This window comes from Oryx dammah, unplaced genomic scaffold, assembly GCF_014754425.2.
Source record: "Oryx dammah isolate SB20612 unplaced genomic scaffold, SCBI_Odam_1.1 HiC_scaffold_5, whole genome shotgun sequence".
NCBI lineage: Eukaryota > Metazoa > Chordata > Mammalia > Artiodactyla > Bovidae > Oryx > Oryx dammah.
This window is the reverse complement of record NW_024070189.1, coordinates 80,730,576-80,752,510: the sequence shown is the minus strand read 5'-3', so window position 1 is coordinate 80,752,510 and position 21,935 is coordinate 80,730,576. Positions and strand designations below refer to the sequence as shown.

The 21,935-nt window shown below is 40.6% G+C and overlaps 1 protein-coding gene across 4 annotated transcripts in view; it reads left to right on the top strand.

The window, feature by feature from the left end:
- The first annotated feature begins 7,549 nt into the window (after positions 1 to 7,549).
- The window catches only part of ZNF608 (zinc finger protein 608), a 107,969-nt gene continuing 93,583 nt past the window's right edge, over positions 7,550 to 21,935 (top strand). The window contains exons 1-2 of one of the 4 annotated variants that reach the window (XM_040241735.1): positions 7,550 to 7,812; positions 11,171 to 12,274. In XM_040241735.1, coding sequence (XP_040097669.1) covers positions 11,363 to 12,274 — 912 coding nt within the window. In that variant the 5' untranslated portion in view covers positions 7,550 to 7,812; positions 11,171 to 11,362. Of the gene's footprint in view, positions 7,813 to 9,528; positions 10,163 to 11,170; positions 12,275 to 21,935 lie in introns of those variants that run through there. The other 3 variants (XM_040241736.1, XM_040241734.1, XM_040241737.1) reach the window with 3 other exon arrangements.

Below are 21,935 nucleotides of genomic sequence, written 5' to 3'. Positions count from 1 at the left end.
CTTTCAGGAAGAGAAGTTGCCAGTCACCTGCTAAGGTTTCTATTATAATCAACAAAATGGGTGGAACTGTTGTCTGGAACTATGTTTTGGTGGCAGTCAAGTGCAGTGGTTAAGCACTCAGATCCAGGCTAGGCTTCCTCATTAAATCTTGTTTCCTCCAAGATTTAGCTTCAGTATTTGAAAAAGTTCCTTATCTTTTCTCCGTCTCAGTTTCCTCATCTGATGATTATGTCTCATGAGACTGCTATGCAGATTAGATGAATCAATACATATGAAGATTTTAAGAAGAATTTCTGGAACATGGTAGGTCACATGTATATTTCCCATTATTATTATTCAATCACGAATTACAAACCTGTTTTAAATTTGAAAAAGTTATGCATCCTTAAGACATTGTGGGTTTGGAGGGATAATGAGGCAAAATTTTAAACCTTTAAAAAATTATAGATAAGATGCCTTAATAATGAAGAAAAATACATTGATACATTGTCGTTTTGCTCCTAAAAATTCTTTTTAAATAGTTGTTTATGTATTTGATTTGATGTATTTATTTTTGTCTGTGCTGGGTCTTCACTGCTGCTCAGGCTTTTCTCGAGTTCCAGGAAGCAAGGGCTACTCTCTAGCTGTGGTGCAGGCCTCTCATTGCCGAGCATGGACTCCAAGCATGTGGGCTTCCTAGTTGCCACACATGGACTCAGTAGTTATGGAACAGGGGCTTAGCTGCTCCACGGCATGTGAGATCTTCCCAGATCAGGGATTGAACTCATGTCTCCTCCACTGGCAGGCAGATTCTCTACCAATGAGCCACCAGGGAAGCCCCCTAAAAATGGTTTGATATGATTACTTTTCAGTATTAATTTAAAAGGGTTTTAATTTCATGTTTTAAATTTTAAAAACCTTAGAGAAAAAACAATTTAGTTGGGATAGATAATGTTTAAGATAAAAAAAAAATTAAGGCATACATTAGAATGATTCGTTCTTTTAACTTGTGTGGGAATTCCTCTAAAATCCAAGGAAACACTATGAGAACCCAAGTAAACAGAAAACATTAAAATATGGTTAGAAGCAATGTCCCTGGCTATTAAATTCTATTCTTAGCAGATCCCCAGTATGGTCATTATGTTTTAAAAGTGTAAAAAAAAAAACAACAACACAAAGTTCTTCCTTGGATAATTTTAAGAATCTTGAAAAAAGACAGAAGGAAAGAAAGGCGATTAAATTATTTTTGGAAGAACAAGGTCCACAGAGCAGGCTGGCATGCAGTGCACATTGAGCTGAAGAAACCTTAACATACTGGCCCAGGAATCAGCCAATCAGCAGGCTGAGAACCATATTTCCATAATGATGATTGGCTGGTGGACTGGAGGCTCAGCTGAGCTGAGGATGGGACAGAAATGCTCTGCTGAGAAAATAGCAAAACAACTTTCTGGCTTTCTGTTGTTTATTGCATATTCTCCAAATGATTGTAGTGATTCATCCTTTAGGAAAGCTTGTTTTGAAAACAAAAGAGGCACAGTTGTTCACAACAAAAGTGATACTCGGCAGCCAAGGAGCTGAGTATAATCATACTCTTATTTTTCTTTAAAATAAACCTAAAGCTCCTGATTTTTTTCTAACCAAGTATTAAGACTTCCTAGGTGATTCATGTGGGTTCAATTTAAATTATAAGTTAGACAGGGGCTATAATTTCTGATAGGCAATCATCCTTGCTTTATTAATCTGTCAGCTTTGTAAAATATGCACAAATACAATGTAGTTTGTAAAGCGTGGAAAAATCCTTAAGTTCTAGCACCAAAAGGATTGAAACACTCTCACAATTAAGGGGATTCTGCTACTCTTCAAAAAGAAGCTATATTAGGAAATCTTTTTCTTGTAGTCATATATATATGAAAGCAAGAGATATTATACCTTTATCAATGTATTTGGTGTTACTTTCACAAATGTTTACACATATGTAAAAATCCAGTCATTAAATCATAAAGATTTTTGAAAACAACCAAAGCAGGGGTGGAGTTGGGGGTCAGAGAAAGGGAAGCTAGGAGGAAAGATGGAGTAGGGCATGGCTGTATCCTGCTGCTTTGGGCCCTCTCCTACTTGGTGGGTTTGTATTTTGTTGTAGTTGTTTTAGATTCAAATAGAGCAGTGACATTTCACCTCCATGTTTTTAAACTTGATTTTACAATCATTTTTTCCACAAACCGTCTTTCTGGAAATGAGAATAATTCTATAATGCAGATTAAGCAGAAACATTTTGCAGTCTCTCCCAGTGACCATTCCTTGGCTAGCTAACAGACCAGCCATTCAGAAGCAATTTTCTTCAGGCTGAAATTATGTGCTGACCGTAGCAGATCACTTCCCATAATAACCCTTCCCCCACCCAACGCTAAATACAATCTGTCTCCTACTCACAGTAATAACGTGCAAATGACTGTAATTTTGCAGACAAGAAACAGCCCAAAGTGAAACGTGTCTAAACAGAGGTCGATTTGAAAAATCAGAGTTATTACCTAAATCTGTAAAATACATATTGTAATAAAACCAGCAACAGCAATCTCCAATAAGTAGTTTAAAAAATGTAGCTTGTGTTTTGATCTTCTTTATGCACCCGGTCTCCACTGGCATAAAAGAAAAATCCTTTTCCAGAAATGGTTTCATTACATGAGATGTAAATTGCCTTCCTTTGCTAACCGATCTGTAGACCTTACTTGGGCACCCGTTCAGATATAGTAGCGCACACCACACCAGAAAGGCCAGCCAAACAGAGGTAAGATTTCAGATACTTAACACTGACCTACATCGCAGTTCTCTGAATGTGAACAGTATACAAATGTTTTCCTTTAGAAGAATGTGCTGCTTTGCAATATTTTGCTCGGTTCCCCAGGACTCTATGGCATTAAAGGGACAAGATTTGCTGCTTAATTCTTTTCAGGTTGAGAACTGGGAGAAGGAATGGGGAAATACCTGCCCATATAGAGAGAAATTCCTCCTTTAACTTGACATTTCTTTACTGTTAAAATTCACTGTAGTTGTGAATCAGAGCATGGAAATTTTCCTTTATATCATTTCAGTTTGTTTAAACAGAACCATATTATAAAGATTTTGGAAGGTACACATTATTCTCCTTACCTTGGAAGTAGAGTCCCTTTGTTTTATTCTAAAGAGTTTAAATTGAAGGTGAACAAATAGGACATAGAAATGACCTGAAAAGTTAACACAGCTGTGTTATACAGTGTGTGTAAATGTCTATATTCACCAAATGTCTATCAATACGTCCATGAGTCTCTCATGAGGAGTATCCCATGGCAGTGTGAAAACCATCCGTGTCTTTCTACCTTCCATACTCCCATCCCCCATAGGGAAGGATGGGAAATATTTCTATGCCAGACCCTCTCTCTCCACTAGACATTTGCTGCATGGCACTTTCTCTTGGTCCAGTGGTGTTTCAGGATATTACAAAAACATTAAATGTTTGATCAAGAACAGTGCTCATCTCTTTTGGGGGACAGTTGTCTAGAGCTGATTATTGTCGAAAATACAGAAACTTGAATTAGATTTAGGAAGCATGTGTGAAAAGACAGAGTTTTCTCTAAAAAATCTTTCCTAGGCCCCTGATAACTCAGTTGCTACAGAATCCACCTGCAGTGCAGAGGACCCCAGTTCAATTCCTGGGTTGGGAAGATCCACTGGAGAAGGGATAGGCTACCCCCTCCAGTATTCTGGACTGGAGAATTCCATGGATTGCATAGGCCATGGGGTGGCAGAGAGTCGGATAGACTGAGTGACTTTCATTTTCCCTTTCAGGTAGGAAATTAGGATGTCACCCATAGGTATAGTGAAGAATGCCTAGCGTTTGTGTGGGTGTCTCAATGAATCACATACTCCCTAGAAACCAGGTCAACTCCCCACAGCCTTGAGGCAGGTCTGTTCACATATAAGCCCAGACAGATAAGACTCTATCCCCATAATCTTCCTGGGCAGCCAGAGAGTTTCTCATTATGTCTAAAATAAGTTTCTTTTTTCATAATACAAGTCCATTTCCAGGTAGTGTTTTTTTTTTTTTTTTCTTTTAAATAGCTTTGCTGTCTATCTTCCTCCTTGGTCTTGAGTACCTTTGTAGTGTCAAGGTTAGCATAGATTGAGAAAAGTTAGACTCATATTTAGATTCCTTTCTAAATAAATAAAAATCCAAGGAATTATTTCTGATCCTTAGTGATATAGCATAAATCTGAGGAAATAGGCACCAAAGAAAGATCACTGTGTTTTCTTGTGTTCCTGCCTGAAGCCGCTGGCCTCCTCAGCATTGAGCTCTCTTTTCTTAAAAAGGAGGAAAAGTCTTTTATCAGGATCTTCTGATCACCTAGTAATGGAAGCAGTAACTTTGCAGGGGCAGAGTTGGTGACGGGGGTTGCTGGAGATGGGATAGCACTCTTTAACTTCTCCTTTTACACTACCCTTCTGCTCTTCCCATGTCATCATTTCTTCTGGACTCCTTTCCAGACAGCTACTTCCCTCTACCAGGCAGGCACTAAACTGTAAAATTTCAAAGTGTACATGTTATACAACAGTGTACTGGTATTATTAAGTGTATGGCTATCAGTATACAAACTGGTGTGTTCCCTGTTATCTTGATAAGAGATGAAGATAAAATTTTATTTTCCAAAATATGGTAGAACTTCCCAATTTGTGAGAGGAGTAGCTCTTATTTTCTAAGCAGTAGTTAATTATCTTAGTTTCATTCATCAATTAGCTGATAGCCCTCTGATGTCTCTTGATTGGCCCCTTTGTCAAACAAAACAAAACAAACACACACAAAGCCAGCAGAACAACTCTGGTTGATTCAAGCCTCTTGGCAGAACTTGGAGGGCAGGAGGAGGGGGTGGGGTGTGAATGGAGTGTGGAAATGTTGGAATGGAAGGAAAATGCTTGAGTTTATCAAAAATGGTTTGGGTTAAATATGTGATTGAATTTGGCATAAGCCATTATCTTTAACCAAGTGGGGTTTATTAGAGAAGATTTAAGAATTAGGGTTAGGTATTGTTTGAAGTTAGGGTTAGATCAGATCATCTGAGTATTAGGAAGCATAAACTTTGGTTTTAGGTACACTAAATCTACACTGTGATTTGCTTTTACCAACCAAGTGTGATGGAGGAGGGCTTCTACCCTTTTTGAACTTCATCAGGTCTTATTTCTGTGACTTTTTGAGTCTTTTTGTTTTAAAAGCTAATTATTGATTTTTTCCAAGCTGATACAATATACAGGGTAGCCATGGACTTTTAAAGGCTGAAAAGTAGATGACCCTTCAGGGACACAGGAAATGCCCGAGTGATCTGGTCCTTTGGGGAACCACTCTTCTAAAAGAAGAAAAGTTCAAAATCAGTATGTATGCTCTATTAGCAATGGGACACACACAAATTGTAAACCTGTCCATTCAAAAATATACAACAAATATCAAAGTTAAAATAGGGGATAAGTGGGTATCAGATTATCTCATTTGCCCTATTTGTCAATGTATAGCTTTGCTTTGAAAGTAAATCTTTTCAGGCAGATCTAAGGACTATTCTAGGACTTCCCCGGTGGCTCAGACAGTAAAGCACCTGTCTAGAATGCGGGAGACCAGGGTTTGATCCCTGGGTCGGGAAGATCCCCTGGGGAAGGAAATGGCAATCCACTCCAGTTACTATTGCCTGGAAATATCCCATGGGCAGAGGAGCTTGATAGGCTACAGTGCATGGGGTCGCAAAGAGTCGGACATGACTGAGCGACTTCACTTTCACTTTCAAGGACTATTATAGATTCATTCCTCTGGTTTATGTACCTCAGCAAGGGATGGAAACTGCTGTTTATTACTATTTGCAGCTTTGAATAAAGTTCATCTTGGGTAGTGAAACAACTAATTGGCAATAAAAAAAATGAACTAAAGATATTGAAAGTTCAAACACAAGTCATAGACATTACCTAAAACATGTGACATATTTTTATTGATCCACAAGGTCATCACTGAATATTTACATCATAAGCAATCTTCTGCTAGCTCTAATTCACATTATATGTCCAGTTTGACGCAGTTAAGACACATTCTTAAATTGTAACTGTCATGCAGAAATTACAAACCTAGGAGTGCTGGATCTTTAAAACTTAGGATCAAAAAAAAAAAAAAAAAACTTAGGATCATGACGCTTTCAATTAAATTTGAAAAGTCACTCTTGACTTTAAAATTTCCATATTACAGCTCCTAAAAGTGATAGAAAATAACAATGAAAAATTAAAACTAAAAGTGCTTTAAAAGCTTAATATATATAAATTCATTTGCTTAAGTATATTCAGTGTTATAGTACAATACTGAACTTGTTATTTCATATTTACCTCTTTTGTCCTGTGACCTCAGAGTTCCATTAACTTGGTTGTTGGCATTTGTCCAACAATACATTCTAAAATATTTTCGTATTCTCAGTGAATCGCTTCGTGTTGCCTTCTGAGGACTTTGACACCGGCTCTCCCCAAGAGGGGGGTAAATATTTGGAGTAAGGGGAACTCTGACAATCCCTCGGCTTAAAAATGGCACAGGGACTGTTTAAAGGGGTTAATCTTCCTAGTATATTTATCTCCCACAAATCGATTTTTTTTTTTTAAATGAGGCTGGCCCGAGGTGTTAATATGGTTGGCTGGGACCTTATTTATTTTTAATTTTTTTGGAGCTGCCTAGGACCAGGTGGGAAAGCTTTGTTACTATTCCAGGGAAGAACCATTCACGTAGTGGTGGTTAAATGGTTGCTAGTGTTCACACTTCATTGCTTGTGAACCAGAAGCCTGGGAACAAAAGGGTTACTTGTTTCCCCACCACTGTGTCTTCACCCCCAGATCGATTTTTCTTATTTAATCAGCGAGTAAAATGAGAGACACAGGGAAAGAAAAAAAAAATTGGAAGAAGGGCAAAGTGGTGGGGGAGGGTTGAAAGCCAGAAGCTGCAATACAGAAAATCAGTCTTGGGAGCTCGCGCTGCCGAGTCCTCGCAACACGGAAGGAAAGCCAGCAAAACGCTCGCAGTCATTTCCACACAGCCAGCCTCCCTTTTCTCCTCGCTAGGCGCTAGTGGCTCATTTGGCTTCCCTGTGCCACCGAGCGATCACATACATTATGTCCCCCAAGATAACACGATCAAACTTGTATTTACCGACACCCTCTCCTCGCAGCCTGTTTGATATTTAATAAATAAGTGTTTTATGTGAATGATGTAGTAATTGAAACGGGCGTGCCATTTTTTTTTTCTTCATCTTACTGCAGGAGGTTCCTCAACCCCAATCTGGTTGGAAAATAAAACGCTTTGTCTTCACAACCACCCCCCACCGCACCCCCACCCGTTCTCTGTGTGTTTTATACGTGTGTATATCTCAACCCCCTACAGTAGCCAAGAGAAAGCAGCTAACCAATGAGAGAGCCTAGTTTCATAAAAGCTGCTCTCTGATTGGCCCGATGAGAAAGGGCAATGGGAACAAAGAAAAGTCCCTTTCAGGTATAGAGGCTGAGAGCTCCTTTTGCTCCACTCCCCCTGTGTGTGTTGTGTTTCAGTCCTGATTTCAGTGTTGCAGAACAAGCTTGTGTGTGTGCACCAGGGGGATTTTTCTTTTCCTTTTTTTTTCTTTTAATTTTTGCTTTTATAAAAAAAAATACACAGGACAGTCTGTGACATTTGATGGTCCATCTTCTTTAATAATAAATTTGTTGAAGAGATTATAATTTCCAAAATAAAGCGGCTGCAACCAAACACATTCAATGCAGTTAGAAGGAAAAGGTCAACTCGATCCAATACAGACCGTAAGTACGGTTGCGTGGTGTGTCTATAGCACTTAGCGGGGACTTCATGCAGGGGAATGTTCGAGTTTTATGCATTGAAATGAGGAACTAGTTACAGGGTTTGGCTTTTGCATTGAGAACAACAACCCAAGAAGGGTGAATTTTTATTCAGTGGAGGGTGAAGCATTTGTAACTTCTTCACACAAATTAAGCTTGACTGGGCACTCGGGGTAACTTAAGAGTAAATTACCTTTGGGGCTCTCACCCAAAGAGAATAAAGTGACACAGTTACAAATCCTGATCTGCAGTGTCCATTCTCTAGCGCACCTCACCTCTCCCTCTCCTGTCCTAGCTGGGCAGGACCCTCTTCAAAACCGAGCCAGGAGAATGGGAGCAAGGGCAGAACAAGCCGATTTCTGTCTCTTGTCACATCCAGTGCCCAATAATTGAATATTAAACAAGGGAATAGTCACCCACTACATGTAATGGTTATAATTACCATTTTCCACCTCCTTAAAAAAGCAAGCTGCGAAAACACTATTAAGGGGGAAAAAAATGCCCCACCCAACCCAAACAAACCCACAAATAGTAACAATGGTGTGTTTATTACAGGACCTGGCTTGGAGCTAGTAAAATGTTTTTCTTTGTTTAAGACATGAGGGTGGGTTCCCTAAAATCCAAGTAGCGTGGAGGTGCCCTACCCCCTCGACTAGTCTTCTCCATCCCTGGCCACTTGGCAAAGCCGACAAATTGGAGATAAGTTGAGGAAAGGTTTATAAGGTGTTTCTTTAAAACATCTGCTTTGCTCTAGTGCTCATTACATTTCACTCCTTCCGAACTTCCGAGAGCCTAGATCTGCGAGAAATGTTTCACATTCATAACTTGTAGCTGCTCCCACTGCAAGGGCGGGGGTGGGGGGGGGAGGCGGCGGGGCGGGGTGGGGGGAAGAGTGTGTGCAGGGGGAGGGGAGAGACCTTCAGGTTTTTTTTAAAGACCAGATCAGTATTTTCTTGATACGCTTGTCACCATTTTTGTTCTCACGACAACCAATTGAGCCCTTGATCCTCACGTGATGTGAAAGGCTTGCACTGTAACAAAATCGCTCCTTTTAGATGGTTGGTTGTTGCTAACTCGCCCATCCCCCTCTCCCAGCCCCGACATTTCCAGCAAAGCGACTCTCCACTTCCAATCCATCAACAATTCATTACTGCTTTTAGCTTCCAAACGCCAGCTAATTAAAAATACTAAGCCAAGCTCCGGGGCCATCTGACTAAACACAGGAGGTGGTGGGTGAGGGAGGAGGAGGAGAGAAAAATAAAAAGGAGACGCACCGTTTGCTGCGACTATAAATGGGAAAAACTGTCCTGAAAAAGGTCGCCTTAAAAAAAAAATTTTTTTTTTACTCTAATTATCGAATTACCACATGACTGATTGGCTTGAGCGACAGCGGATTTTTTTTCCCCCCTCGGGGACTATACTAGGAACTCGGTTCCTTTTTCTTAAAACAACATAAAACAGGAAAACATCACATCCTTTCAGGTTTCGAAGACTGAACCAATTTTAAACGCCGTTATTTTCCCCACCCCGCCGCCCGCCGCCCCGAGCGAGTGCTGTTCTAACTGGTTTATCAGCTCACTGAATCATCTGCTCCCCTCCCCCTCCACACCTTTCTTTTTCTCCTCTTGTTCAGCTTCTCATCCCACCCTTTCCTCCTCCTCTTCCTCCTTCCCCTCGGTCCCTCTCTCTCCTCCCCCTCCCCCCCTCCTTTCCTCTTAAGTTAGTTCAAGAAATCAAATCTGTCAGGACGGGCGGAAAAATGCCACTTCCCGACTAACAGGCGGAATCCAGCCCAGATTTTCAGTCCTTTCTTATTCTTTCTTCCCTTTCACTAATTTATCCCGATGTTAGCACATTCTGTCTTGTTACTAGCGGACGCCTGTAGGTTTGCTACATGGGATCATTACTTACTGATCACGGTGACTCTGAAGTCTGGAACTGAAGGCGGAATGAGAAGTTGGGAAAACTTTTTTCTCTAAGCGCTCTCTTTTTTAAAACTATTATTCTCGATGCTTGTTAAGAGGAAAAAAACCCCTTTGGTGCTTCTGTTGTGAATGTGAAACATTATCTTCCAGCTGTACAGTGACACATTTTTTTTTTAAGGAGAAAAGGACTGATCCGTTTGCCAAAAGGGGGGGGTGGGGAGGTGGAATAATGTTATCGAGTGATTATTCTGGCTGAGATGTGTTATTTGGTTCGTTCCTTCTTGATCATTTGGTGTTTAAGTAAAATGAGGCACAGGCTTGTTTGCCGAGTGGAGTGGGAAAGGCATTTTGATTTGCTGGCCTAATTAAAAAATGATAAAGGATTAAAGGTAAGCAATGTCTGTGTGTGTGTGTATGTATATTTATTTTTTTTTCCTTGACAATCAACTGTTAAAAAGGGGCTGATCCCTTTAAAAACCGTTTTAACTGATCTTTGTCAAACACACACTCATTTGCGGTCATTGAGGCCACCTTGGCGCAGATCACTTAAAGTGTATGTCTTAATCAGTTTCCCGTACAGTCAGTAGCACCATATTTAACAGATTGAGCCAGTCTGTGACCTAGGAATATGGTAGAATTGTTTAGATGTAATTTTTTTTCCTCAAAAGGCAGATATTTAGCCTTTTATTTAGCACTGTCTTTTTTAAAATAGAGAAATGATCTTAAAGACGTGTATGTATAAAATTGTATAAACTGTTGGGGAAGAGAGGATAGGAGATGGGGGCATGTGTATGGGGTGTGGGGGGGTATTGGTTGTTTTTTTCTGTTCCTTACTGGGAACAAAAAACAGATTGCCCAGACAATTTGTAAAAAGAAGTAATAAAATTAGAAATGAGGAAAATTTAGCAACATCATTCTGAAACTAGCCTCAGAGAACTTCCAGGGTCTGGTCTTTTAAATTGCAAGATCTAGGACATGTTTAAGGGTGTTTAAAACGTGTTCCTTCCTCTTGTCTGAGTGTTCAGCCTGTGTTTCTGGGATTGTTATCATGTGTATGTGCTAGGGAAAAAAAAGCTAAACTCTTTTTTTTTTTTTCCTTAAACCTTTCTGGACTTCACTCAGATCCTTAAGATATTTTAATGCCTTTTAAAAGTGATTATCTTTGTGTCATTGATAAAGGGCTTTTCTTTTTTAGCTACTGTAACATGCTTACTGTCATGGGTATGTTTTTTGGGTTTGGTTATTTTTCTTTAAACCTGATATTGGACTGTGGAGACAATACATGAGCCACCTTCCTCACCATCCTTCCCTGTACCCCTTACTGACTCCCCAATATTAATCGTTTTTTATTCTGGTAACACCCAGACAAGAAATATTCGACTTTTCCCCCTTCACAGGAAAAGGTGGACCTGGACTGAAGGGTGTAAAATCCCTGGACCCATTCCTGGGGCAGGAAAAAGAAGAGGAAGATTAGAAGACTTTTTTTTTTTTTTTTTTTTTAAGAGAAAGCCCAGCGGAGCTAAACGAATGTCCCCTCATCTCCAAAGGAAAGTTCATCGGATTTTTATTCTAGAGATCTCATCTTCAGGATGTCAGTGAACATTTCTACGGCAGGAAAAGGTGTGGATCCAAATACGGTTGATACTTATGACAGTGGCGATGATTGGGAAATCGGGGTTGGAAATTTAATAATTGATTTGGACGCTGATTTGGAGAAGGACAGACAGAAATTTGAAATGAATAATTCCACCAACACTACTAGCAGCAGCAACTCTAAGGATTGTGGAGGTCTGGCCTCCAGTGGGGCCGGCGCTCCCGCAGCCTTAGCTGATGGCCTAAAATTTGCTTCTGTTCAGCCCTCTGCTCCCCAGGGGAATTCACACAAAGAGACCAGCAAATCAAAAGTGAAAAGGAGTAAAACTTCTAAGGATGCTAATAAATCTCTGCCTTCTGCTGCCTTGTATGGGATTCCCGAGATCAGCGGCACTGGCAAGAGGCAGGAAGTCCAAGGGCGCCCTGGAGAGGCAACTGGCATGAATTCAGCGCTGGGTCAAAGTGTGAGCGGCGGCGGCGGCGGCGGCGGCAACCCGAACAGCAATAGTACCAGCACTGGCACCTCCGCTGCTACCGCGGGGGCAGCCTCCTGCGGGAAAAGCAAAGAGGAGAAGCCAGGTAAAAGCCAGAGCAGCCGAGGAGCCAAGCGGGATAAGGATGCAGGGAAATCCAGGAAGGACAAGCACGACCTGCTTCAGGGCCACCAGAATGGCAGTGGCAGCCAGGCCCCTTCCGGGGGGCACCTCTATGGCTTTGGGGCCAAGAGCAATGGAGGTGGCGCGAGCCCCTTCCACTGCGGGGGCACTGGGAGTGGCAGCGTCACGGCTGCCGGGGAAGTTAGCAAAAGTGCCCCGGATTCAGGGCTCATGGGAAACTCTATGTTGGTAAAGAAGGAAGAGGAGGAGGAGGAGAGCCACAGGCGAATCAAGAAACTGAAAACTGAGAAGGTAGGATAAAGTCGCCTTCTTAGATCTCCTACTTTTCTCTTTGTGTGCATTTGTGTGGGAGTCGGGGGTGGGGGGGTGTGCCTCTATGTGCCTTGCACTTCGTGCTTTCTGGTTCGTTGTGAGATTTCTCTTCTGTGCATCTTTTCTGTGAACGTTTGGTCTGGGATAGCTTACTTGGGTGCAGTGTTTAGCTCTTGCTTCTGCTGCTACTGCTGCTTCTGGTGCTAGTGTTTGGGTCCTCAGGTGGTGGGAGGGTCTGAGTGCTCTAAGTACGTTTTGCCTTACCCAAAGACTTGGCCAGTCAGCCAGTTGCAATGTGCTTTTAATAGAAAACCTGCTCCTGGACCCATGTACCTCTTGTTCTGGTTTCTCCCCTAAGGAGAAGTGTCTTCTATTTTAATGTGCACGTTTTAGTATTTTTGGTAATGTGTCCTTAGGTGCAGGGTTCACGTTCCCTCCCCATAGAAGTATGTCTAGGATTCTAATTTACACTCCATCCTCCACACATTGATTTTCTCCTGATGTTCTCCAAAATAATCCTGTTAAAGGATATCGTCCTGTTATTGTTCTTGAATGAAACCTTGGTATCCTAGGGTCACTGGTTTCATAACTGGGTAGCAAGAATGGAATGGTTTTGGTGGCCAGGGCTCTTTCCTTGTTCCCTTGCCCAGTTCTTAGCTAGAGATTTAAAGAGTGTTATCGCTTGGATTTCTAGCTTGACCAGGGAGCTGAAAGGTTGGTAAGAAAAGTGAAATAGACTTGGTGGATTGGCGTGCTGAAATGTGAAAACAGAGCCAAAAGATACTCTATGTGTTGCATCTGAGCCGTGGGGAGGGTTGATTTAGGTAATTTGGACCCTTCTGCCCATGTTTTGTCATTGTCTGAAAGTCTGGTGAGACACTGCCTTTGAAAAATTGCCCCCAGTGTTGTGCTGCTTAGTGCTGGAGGCCTAGGACTTAATGCTCTGGCAATTACTGTGCATTAAGTCATGTCCCAGAGCTGAAGGCACTCAGTCCACTGAACAGGTTGAGAGTGAGCTGGGGGAGAAGTGGTGACTCTATAAAGTTAACTCTTAATACTGTAGATTGTGCCTTGCAGAAGCAGAATGCATATCATGTGGTTTGTGGCATGATTGTTTGGATATAGATGCTTATTCAATAATTTAATTTTTGCTATTTCTCCTATTATCAGAATTGTGAAATGTTTAAGGGTGACAATTCCTGTGTCCAATTACTCACCGCTGTCTGTTTAGATCTTTTTGTTTTCTTCTGTTCAAGATTTAAATAGGAGTACAGGAATAAAGTTTTGGGTTTTATAATTTTAGAAGTTGATGAAGGTACATGAAGGTGTAGATGATGCCAAATTGAAAAAAAACCTTCTGCATGCCTGCTTCTTTAATCCATAAGCCCTTGGTCAGACAGCATTTTGAACTGATGATACATTTTTTTAAAAATTCAGGTTTTGATTCTTATGCTGAAATGTGGAGTTTCACACAATTCTGCTAAAGGGCATTCTGAAGTCTTATTAGTACAGTAGTACATTTACTTTTGTTGCCAATAGTCTTCAAATTGCAGTTCTAATCTGCTCTAACTATCTAGATGAATTGCCCTAATCCAGTGCTCACAATGGCTGTGGTTAAGGAGTCAGAGCCATTTGATTGGATTCACTGCTGCCTGGAATGTGGGAGGTACTGCCCTTTTGCATTCCCCTTAGCCTTTTAATCTTCCAGCCAAATGTTCACATTCAACAATTTTGTTTAGCTGGCAATCGGGACATTTCAGTATCTCAAAGGCTGCTGTCATGGCAACTGAGATTAGAGCATGGTGTTGGTTCTCCAGTTTTTTGTGTTCTTTTCACTTTCTAGTCACAGAGGAAACTGGATGAAAAATGAAAGAATTAAATTATTCATATACATGCAACTCATCTTCAGTCAGAGCAGTATAAATGTGATAATATGAATGACCTAAATGAAGAGCAAACAAGTCATGACAGGTCTGGGGTGGAGGAGGGGAGCAAGCATAGTGTATTTCGATTCATACCACTGCCAACCATAGCTGCTGGTGTGGGCACAGCGACCCTTCAGGGATGGCGCTCAGGGTCTTGAGTCCTGTAGTGCTGACCCAGGATCTGGAAGCTTGTTCCTTCAGGCTTTCCTGTCTACCTCCACCCCACCGCAGGAGGACTTTTCTTAAGAATGTTTCCTCCGTGGCACACAGGAATGGCACTGCCTTGTACAGAGGATTCCCAGGGAAGTAACTCCAATGCCACTAACTCTTGGTTGTGTAAAATTCGACTTCAATTTATAAAATAATTTCTAAATTGGGAGGAGACCTCTTGAGGAGGGAAAGATTTAGTAGGACAAGCTTTACCTGACAAGATAATTTGGACACGGAGGCATCCTTTGAGAAAGGTTTTTTGACGTTTTTGTACAATGTTTTAATTTCAAAGCCTTGTTTGATTATCTGGGTTGTGAAGAGTAAGTGTCTCAAAAGTGAAGATGATTAATTTTCAGCAGTCGGATGTGGCTCATGAAGGGGCCAAATGTGAAAACCAGAGGGGGGTGGAATGTGGTGTATGTGCTTTTTTTTCCCCTCCCTGGTTGGATGGTTCACAGGAGATTCATAAGACTTGCTGTCACCGGTTAATTTTCACAGCATGCTTAAATGTCTATTTTTGGTCTGTTTATTCTGTTTCTTCACTACAGAAAGTCATGTAAAACATGATAAATTGGACCTTATGAAACCTAATTAAATCAATGAGCGTTCTACTCCTTTATGTGGAAACCACAAGTATGTTGTAAAAGTCGCCACTCCCTTAATACGTGATCAAAATCAAAACATGCCATAATTCTAAGATGTTTGAGCTGTATTTCTATAGCCCATTTTGTGGTTAAGCCACCAGTGACGTGTCTGAATAAGTAGATTTGACAGGTTGGCTTTTGGTGGTTAAAACCTGCTTCTCCACCTGCCCCCTCCTTTTCTTTTGAAGCATAATAGCCTGCATTGAGGCTCTTCTGCTGTGTCCTCCTTAACTATCTTATAGTTTTGACTTATCAGACACAGGCAATCAGCCAGGCTAAAATTCAGTATGGTATATGGGTTTATTTGATCACTGAGAAATTAAAAAAATACGTAGATGAATTCTTAAAAACAGCTGAGATTTCAGATACACATTAAAAGCACAGGAAATCTTATGTTTGGGTCTGGGCTTCTAACTATTCAGTGCACATTTAGCAAAGAGAATGATTTCAATAATATTGTGCTGCTTTCATTAAGCTGGTCCTTAACAGCCTACATGTAGTATCTACAAATGGACCTGTCTATAAGGATATCATTCATTTTATTCTCTTGTAGAAGCCTTTTTACACTTCACTAGGGAATTCTGGCACATTGTCTAAGTGTGAGTAGTTGAAGAACATATTTTGATTAATGAGTTTTGTGAATGATAGGGTTCCCCCCAAATACAGTGCCCCTACAAATTCTAGTTAGAGAGCACAGTTTATCTACTGTGAAATAAAAGGGCAGAAAGGTCACTTGCTATAATTAAAGAACAAAGTCTATTGTTGTTGGACAGCAAACTGTTTGGAAAGCTACATAAGGGACTTAGCTGTTAAAAAGGTTGGTAACTAAGGGCAGCTCCCAATCAGCATTGATTCAGCTCCTTTCTTTTTATTGGCTTCCTCATAGGGTGACAGGGCTTTTGAGATGGGCTGCCCTTTCCCCAAGGAAGTTTTCTGTGAGAACCCATGGAAGCTTGGAATATTTGCATGGCCAGGCACACCACTGAGTTCTGAGCATAGTATCTGAAATCTGCTGGGTTTGCTGGAGAGATGTAAAAAAAAGAAAACTCAACAACTGATTGTGCTAAAAGAGATAAATAATGTTTACCAACTTTTAATAACTTTGCAAATAGTCTGTAAAAAGAAGGGGAGGGTGGGCGAGAGGGATTGATTGTCAAAATGTCATGAGGTTAAGAATGCTCTTCGAGTAAAATTGCTTGGCTGCAAGATGGTTTTAATTAGAGTGTTATAAAGACTTATTTTTCCTAAGCAGCATTTTATAGTTAGTAAATGAAATGTATGCCGAAAGTGCTAAGCAGAAATCTCCCTAACCACAGAGGTGTTCAATAACCAGATTCAAACAACATGGAAAGAACCATCTGTTCTTCATTTTCAGCATGAAAAACATGGGTTGAATGGCTGAGATTTGCTCCAATTTTGACTGTGCCTGTGTGTGCCTGTTTTTTCTTTTTTTTTTTTTAATTTAAAAAAAGTTCACCTGGTACTTCATAGAAACTCAGAATTGCAGTAATATGAGCAACACTGTGAAAACACATGTTCCTACATTTATTTTAACCAGTTCCACTTTTATTTAAAAGATTTCCAGAAGCCCAGCCATTGAACACTTTAATAATGGTTATTCAGTTCCTGCAGGCAATCACAATGAGGGGTCAGTTCTTCAAAGATCTAACTATTTAGTCAGTATCTGAATTATTCTGTCAATTTTCCCCCTGGAGGCAAGAGGGGCAAAGGCTCTCCCAGGCTAGCTCTGGTCAGCGATTATCGGTTAATCTAATTGTATGTGGTAGTGTCCTGAACCGGTATTTGCTCTCCATAGACCTTACTCTGGTTCAGAACTATTAGTCTGGGATTGTTGATCATGAGGAAAATATTCTTTTAACGACAATAACTTTGGAGTCCTTGACTTTTAGACCGCCAAGCTTCTGGGTTCTGGTTTTAGTAAGAGCCCTGGGTAAAACATTATCCGGCCTTTGTTTGAGGTCTTTTATAGAAGCTAATGACTGGGCTTGTGCCTCCCTGAGATAAATGACATTATCTCTGAGTGGGCTGACAGGAAACAGACATGTTAATGGTGAAGCTGCAGGGAGGATGTGCCTGGGTTCTGACAAAAAAGTGGAGAAGGAACCCCTGGTTCCTTCCTTGTGGTCATTAACACGTGCATTCCTGCTCTTCCTAAGAGGCTCTTGATAATTGGAAAGCTATTTTAGCCACGAACACTTAAATCATAAATCTACCACTCCTAGTTCCTTTGCATTCTTCAAAGTAGCAAAGTAATGTGTTTTTTGTTAACAAGTGTGTGATCTGGGCTTTAAGAACGGTGGCAGTTCTAGGTGGTGTGATAGTGACATTTGGGAGGGCTGCACAGCCCATGCTTTTATCAGATGGGATCTCTGTCTTTCACTATGGCTCAGTCATCCCCCTACTTAAATAAACGAAGGAAAAAGTGGGTCCAAAAACTAAAAAGAAATCATTTTTATTCTTGAAGAGGTCTCGTGGGAGAGGGATAAAATCTAGTTTTTTCTAAGCTGGGGAGATTTTGCTCAGTGATTTGAATGTGATGAAACCTGCCTTTTGAAGTGTATGTTTAAAAAGTCATGGCTATAATTGAGTTTCAATGCAGTTTAAACTCTCTGCTTCTTGAACAGAGATAATTGCCATGTTGAACACACTCTAGACGTGCAGAAGAGGTGGAATGATCATGTTATTCTATTCTTTAATATTAAGCACTGGAAGTTTTTCATAGTAATTACTGTAGCACAACATAGTTTTGATTGCCAGCACTCTGAACATGCCGGTGATCTGAACATCAAGGGTTTTGCTTGAATACTAAACAGTTGATTCCTAAGTTACTTGTATTGCATTCTTGTAAAACATAGAAACCAGAACTAAGGAAATACTGAGAGATCCTTAGCAACAGCAGAGTAGAAATAATTCCTCTTCACTAGTACTATTGTCAATAAATAGTAATACCCCCTTAATCTGTACACTTAAAGTTACAGGGAAAGAGAACAGGTGAAATCTCTGTCTCAAGAATGACTTCAGTCATCATTACAGGCTCTTAGAGGGATCAGACTGGTACCCTGTGAATGGTATTTATTTCATAGACATGTGTATAGAAATGTTATAATTTCATATACAGCTGTTGGATTGGGAGTTTTTGGTTACTGTGGGCTTTATTCTTTTCAAAAAAGCCACAGTTGATTTTTCTGTTCCACTCTGCTACAAATTGGCCCCTCTATATCCATCCATATCTCTCTTCCAGATGATGTTTCTTTAGTGACTTGCTGTCTGTTACAAGTTCTTTTTACCTTAAAGGTTTTGCAGTGCGAACAAAGCCTTTGCAACTGAATGAAGGGTTGCTAAATAATTCATAGTAGATTAATCATCAGTTGGGCTGTTTGTAATGTTGTTTTGGGGTGTATAAAGGGTGCTCAAGACAGGGAGATCGGCACCCTGTTCCTAGAGTTGAGTTCTGCATACCTGCTAAAGTTTGGTTAGACATAACCTTTGAAAAAGTATTGAAATAGATTATGGCTTTTGTCTGAAGAACTGAAGAGATTACAAAGCAAATACTTATTATATTTTGATAGGTTAATGACCCCTAAACCACATGGATCTCATCTGGTACTCAGAAAGAACCCCCCCTCCCCCGACCCCACTCCATCCTGTGACGCTAAATGAAAATTTAATAATATATATTTTGGTTGTAATAGAGAACTCAAAGGGAAGGGTGCTCAAACAAATGGGTTGGAAGTGATGAACAGACACTGCTGTTGATTTTTCAAAGCTACTCTTTCTTTCTCATCCCTACCTCCCAGCCAAATTTTTTTATTATTCACTGTGACTGTTCTAGCTCAACCACTGGCTTTTTGCAACTCCTGGGAATCCTTATTCTCACTAGCACCTTAAGAAAAATGTGTCTATGGGGACATTTAGGCATATTTCAATAATGCCATAAAAGGCAGCTTTTACAGTTTAAAAATATATTGATTATATTTTGTGTTATACATAATGATTTTAGAAAGCAGATATTTAGGTCGTGGAATTGGCTTATTATGTTAACCAGAGAACAGATGGCATGGTGCCACAGACGTATAATTTTACTTAAAGGGACTTTTAAGGTTTTGATGTGTTTTCTTTTCCTCTTATTTCCCTGATGGCTTCTTTTTATTGAAGGGTAACTTAAGGAGACCTGGTAGCAATTTTACTGCCTTCCCCTGACAGTTTGAAATAATAGCTTGGTCTTTGGTTGCACTGATCTTCTACCAGTCAACTTGATTCTGGTTTTTGTCATGTGGCAGTGAATTAAAAAAAAAAAAAAAGTGTAGTGTGTTTTAAGAAATGGACTCTTTTATATGCTTCAATTAGCAACAGACGACCAAATTCCAATTGGTCACACTTTCAGGAACTCCTAGAAGTCACTGTGTGTCCTTTTGATTAAGGAAAACTCCTGGTTTGGTTTCTCCAGAAAGCACATATGGTCCTCTGGCTGCTTTAGATCCATCCTTTTTGTCTTTTGCATTAGTCACTGCAGGTTCAAAGGTCCTTAAGTCGTTCCCTGGTAGGTTACATGCTTTCCCCTTACTGAAAGGCTGTACTTTTTTCGTTGCTATACCTACCATGTGTTTGAATTCTCTTGGCATAAAAGCACTATTTGTTTCCATGCCTGGATTTTATAGTTTTATGCGTTCACTGAGAACATCAGGATGAATTGGAAAGCATCTCTTATTGTTATTATTATTTTTTTTTAACAAAGTGTGCCTAGCCAGACCAGATTACTTTTGGATTTCCTTTCACCTCCTCGGCTGATTTATGGATGGCTCATGTTAAAAGCAACAATAATGTTTGAATTGGAAGGGCAGAAGCCTCGGGTTTTCATTCTTCATGGAGAACTGTTTATTTGTGTGTGGTTCACCACAGTACATGGATAATGCTATCAAATCTGTGCTTTATTATAAGCTTATGACTAGCACAGCCGCACTTCAGTTATGTGTTTCTTCATTTTCCTTCTTTGCAAATTCTTTTGTGATGGAAATGAAATTAGAACCGAATCTTTGCAGCCAAGGGGAAAATAAGGCACCACAAGTAGAAATTGTCTCTTGAGCCAGTTCAGAAGTAAGTAAGCAGCAGTGATTTAAGAAACATTTTTCTCAAAGTGGAGTCCATAGGGAAAAACGGACTCTGATTTAACTTTTCCATGAAGATCAGTAGAAGACGAGCCACCGCGCACTTTGACAAATGGAGGCTGTTCCAACAACGAGGCTTTATGTCTTTATATTGTTTCACATCTGAAGTAACTGGTTGAAGAGCGGTTCACATTCCCAAACCTTTCAACTGCTTTGAAAGTGGAATGTGAGTTCAGTCATATTGTTGGTTTCTGCTCCCCGAAGGGAACAACATGATTTGAAGACAGAGCAATTGAGCTTTTCCGCATCAAACTCCATTTGGCCAATTGTCTCCATTTACATTCCTTGCCCAAATCCTTCACCAGCCTTTCCCATGATGCCGCAGCAGATGCCAGACACTGAAGTAGAAAGCGAGCAGCTGTTTCCATTACTCCATGGCTGTATTATCCTCCACAATCTGCTTGCTTTTTCGCTCCCCTCCCCCACTGGTAAAAAAACCCCTTCTCTCCCTCTGACGTTTGCCCTTCTTTCCTGAGTTTATCAGCCTGCAGGTTTTCTGTCTTATCAGGACCACGGATTTCTCAGGAAGGCCTGGTTTATTGTTTCTCTGGGGGAGCAGATGGAGGGCCCAGGGCCCTTGGGGGCGTGGCCAGGCTGCGCGCTCCCGACGGTGGGAGTGGTGGGGGCCGTGTCGGGGGCGCGCCGCCGGGCCGCGCCCTCTTTCCCAGCATGGACCCGTTTATAGCCCTGAGCGCTGTAAATCTGTCAGCTCTTCACGACGCCTTCACCTCTTTCTTCATTTGCTTCTAGTTTGACAACGTTCCCCTGGGGCGGAATTCTAATCTGCTTCCAATTAGTTGCAAAATGTGACTGAAATTTCCACATTATGACTGCTGTTTTACTTGCACGCACACATCTAGAAACAAATTAATGCTCTTGAATATTTATTTTTTGCGCCCTTGGATTTACTTGAAGAGGCAGAGTTTCCAACTGTTGGGAATGACTTCCAGGATTTGCATTTTTTCCGCCTCGAAGCCTTCTATACACAGATTGTTTTTTTTTTAAAGAAGCACAATAACCACGGTGGGGTCCCTCCACTATCTCATAATAAGCTTTTTCCACCTTTTTGAAGATTTCTCAAAATGTACTTGTGTATGTTTAAGTTAAGTCAATTTTATATTTCTAAAATAAACATAAAAAGGATGTTTGCCCAGGTTTTAATGAAGGGTACCTCCTGATGCAACGTTTTAACAGAACACAAATACACACAAATTTGCTTCTAAGTGTATCATCTCTATAATGTAATATTCGGTAAAAACACAAAAGATTTCTTAAACACTTTAACATTTTTTTAATTTGATACTCAAAAAATAAATAAATTAGGTGATTAATTGGGCTTAACAAATACAAGGGCAGGGTTAAAGACATCACCATGGGCACTAACATTCTCCCCCCAGTTTGTGCCCAGATCCTGAGCACACCTTCTGGAAGCTCTTGGACCTGATGGCCTGTGGTGGGCATAGTCGATGGCTTCTTGTGACTGTAGTACCCCTTATCCTACATAATCCACTGCAAGGAAGTGTTTCAAACTCTGGGTGTGGGGGTGGTTCTACTTTGAGGGAAGTCACTTACTCCAAACTCTTTCCTCCTTTTTAGTGTTTTTTGTTGTGATTTTTTTAAACAAAGATACTGATCCATCCATTATATTACGTGTAATATGTAAATATTAGAATTG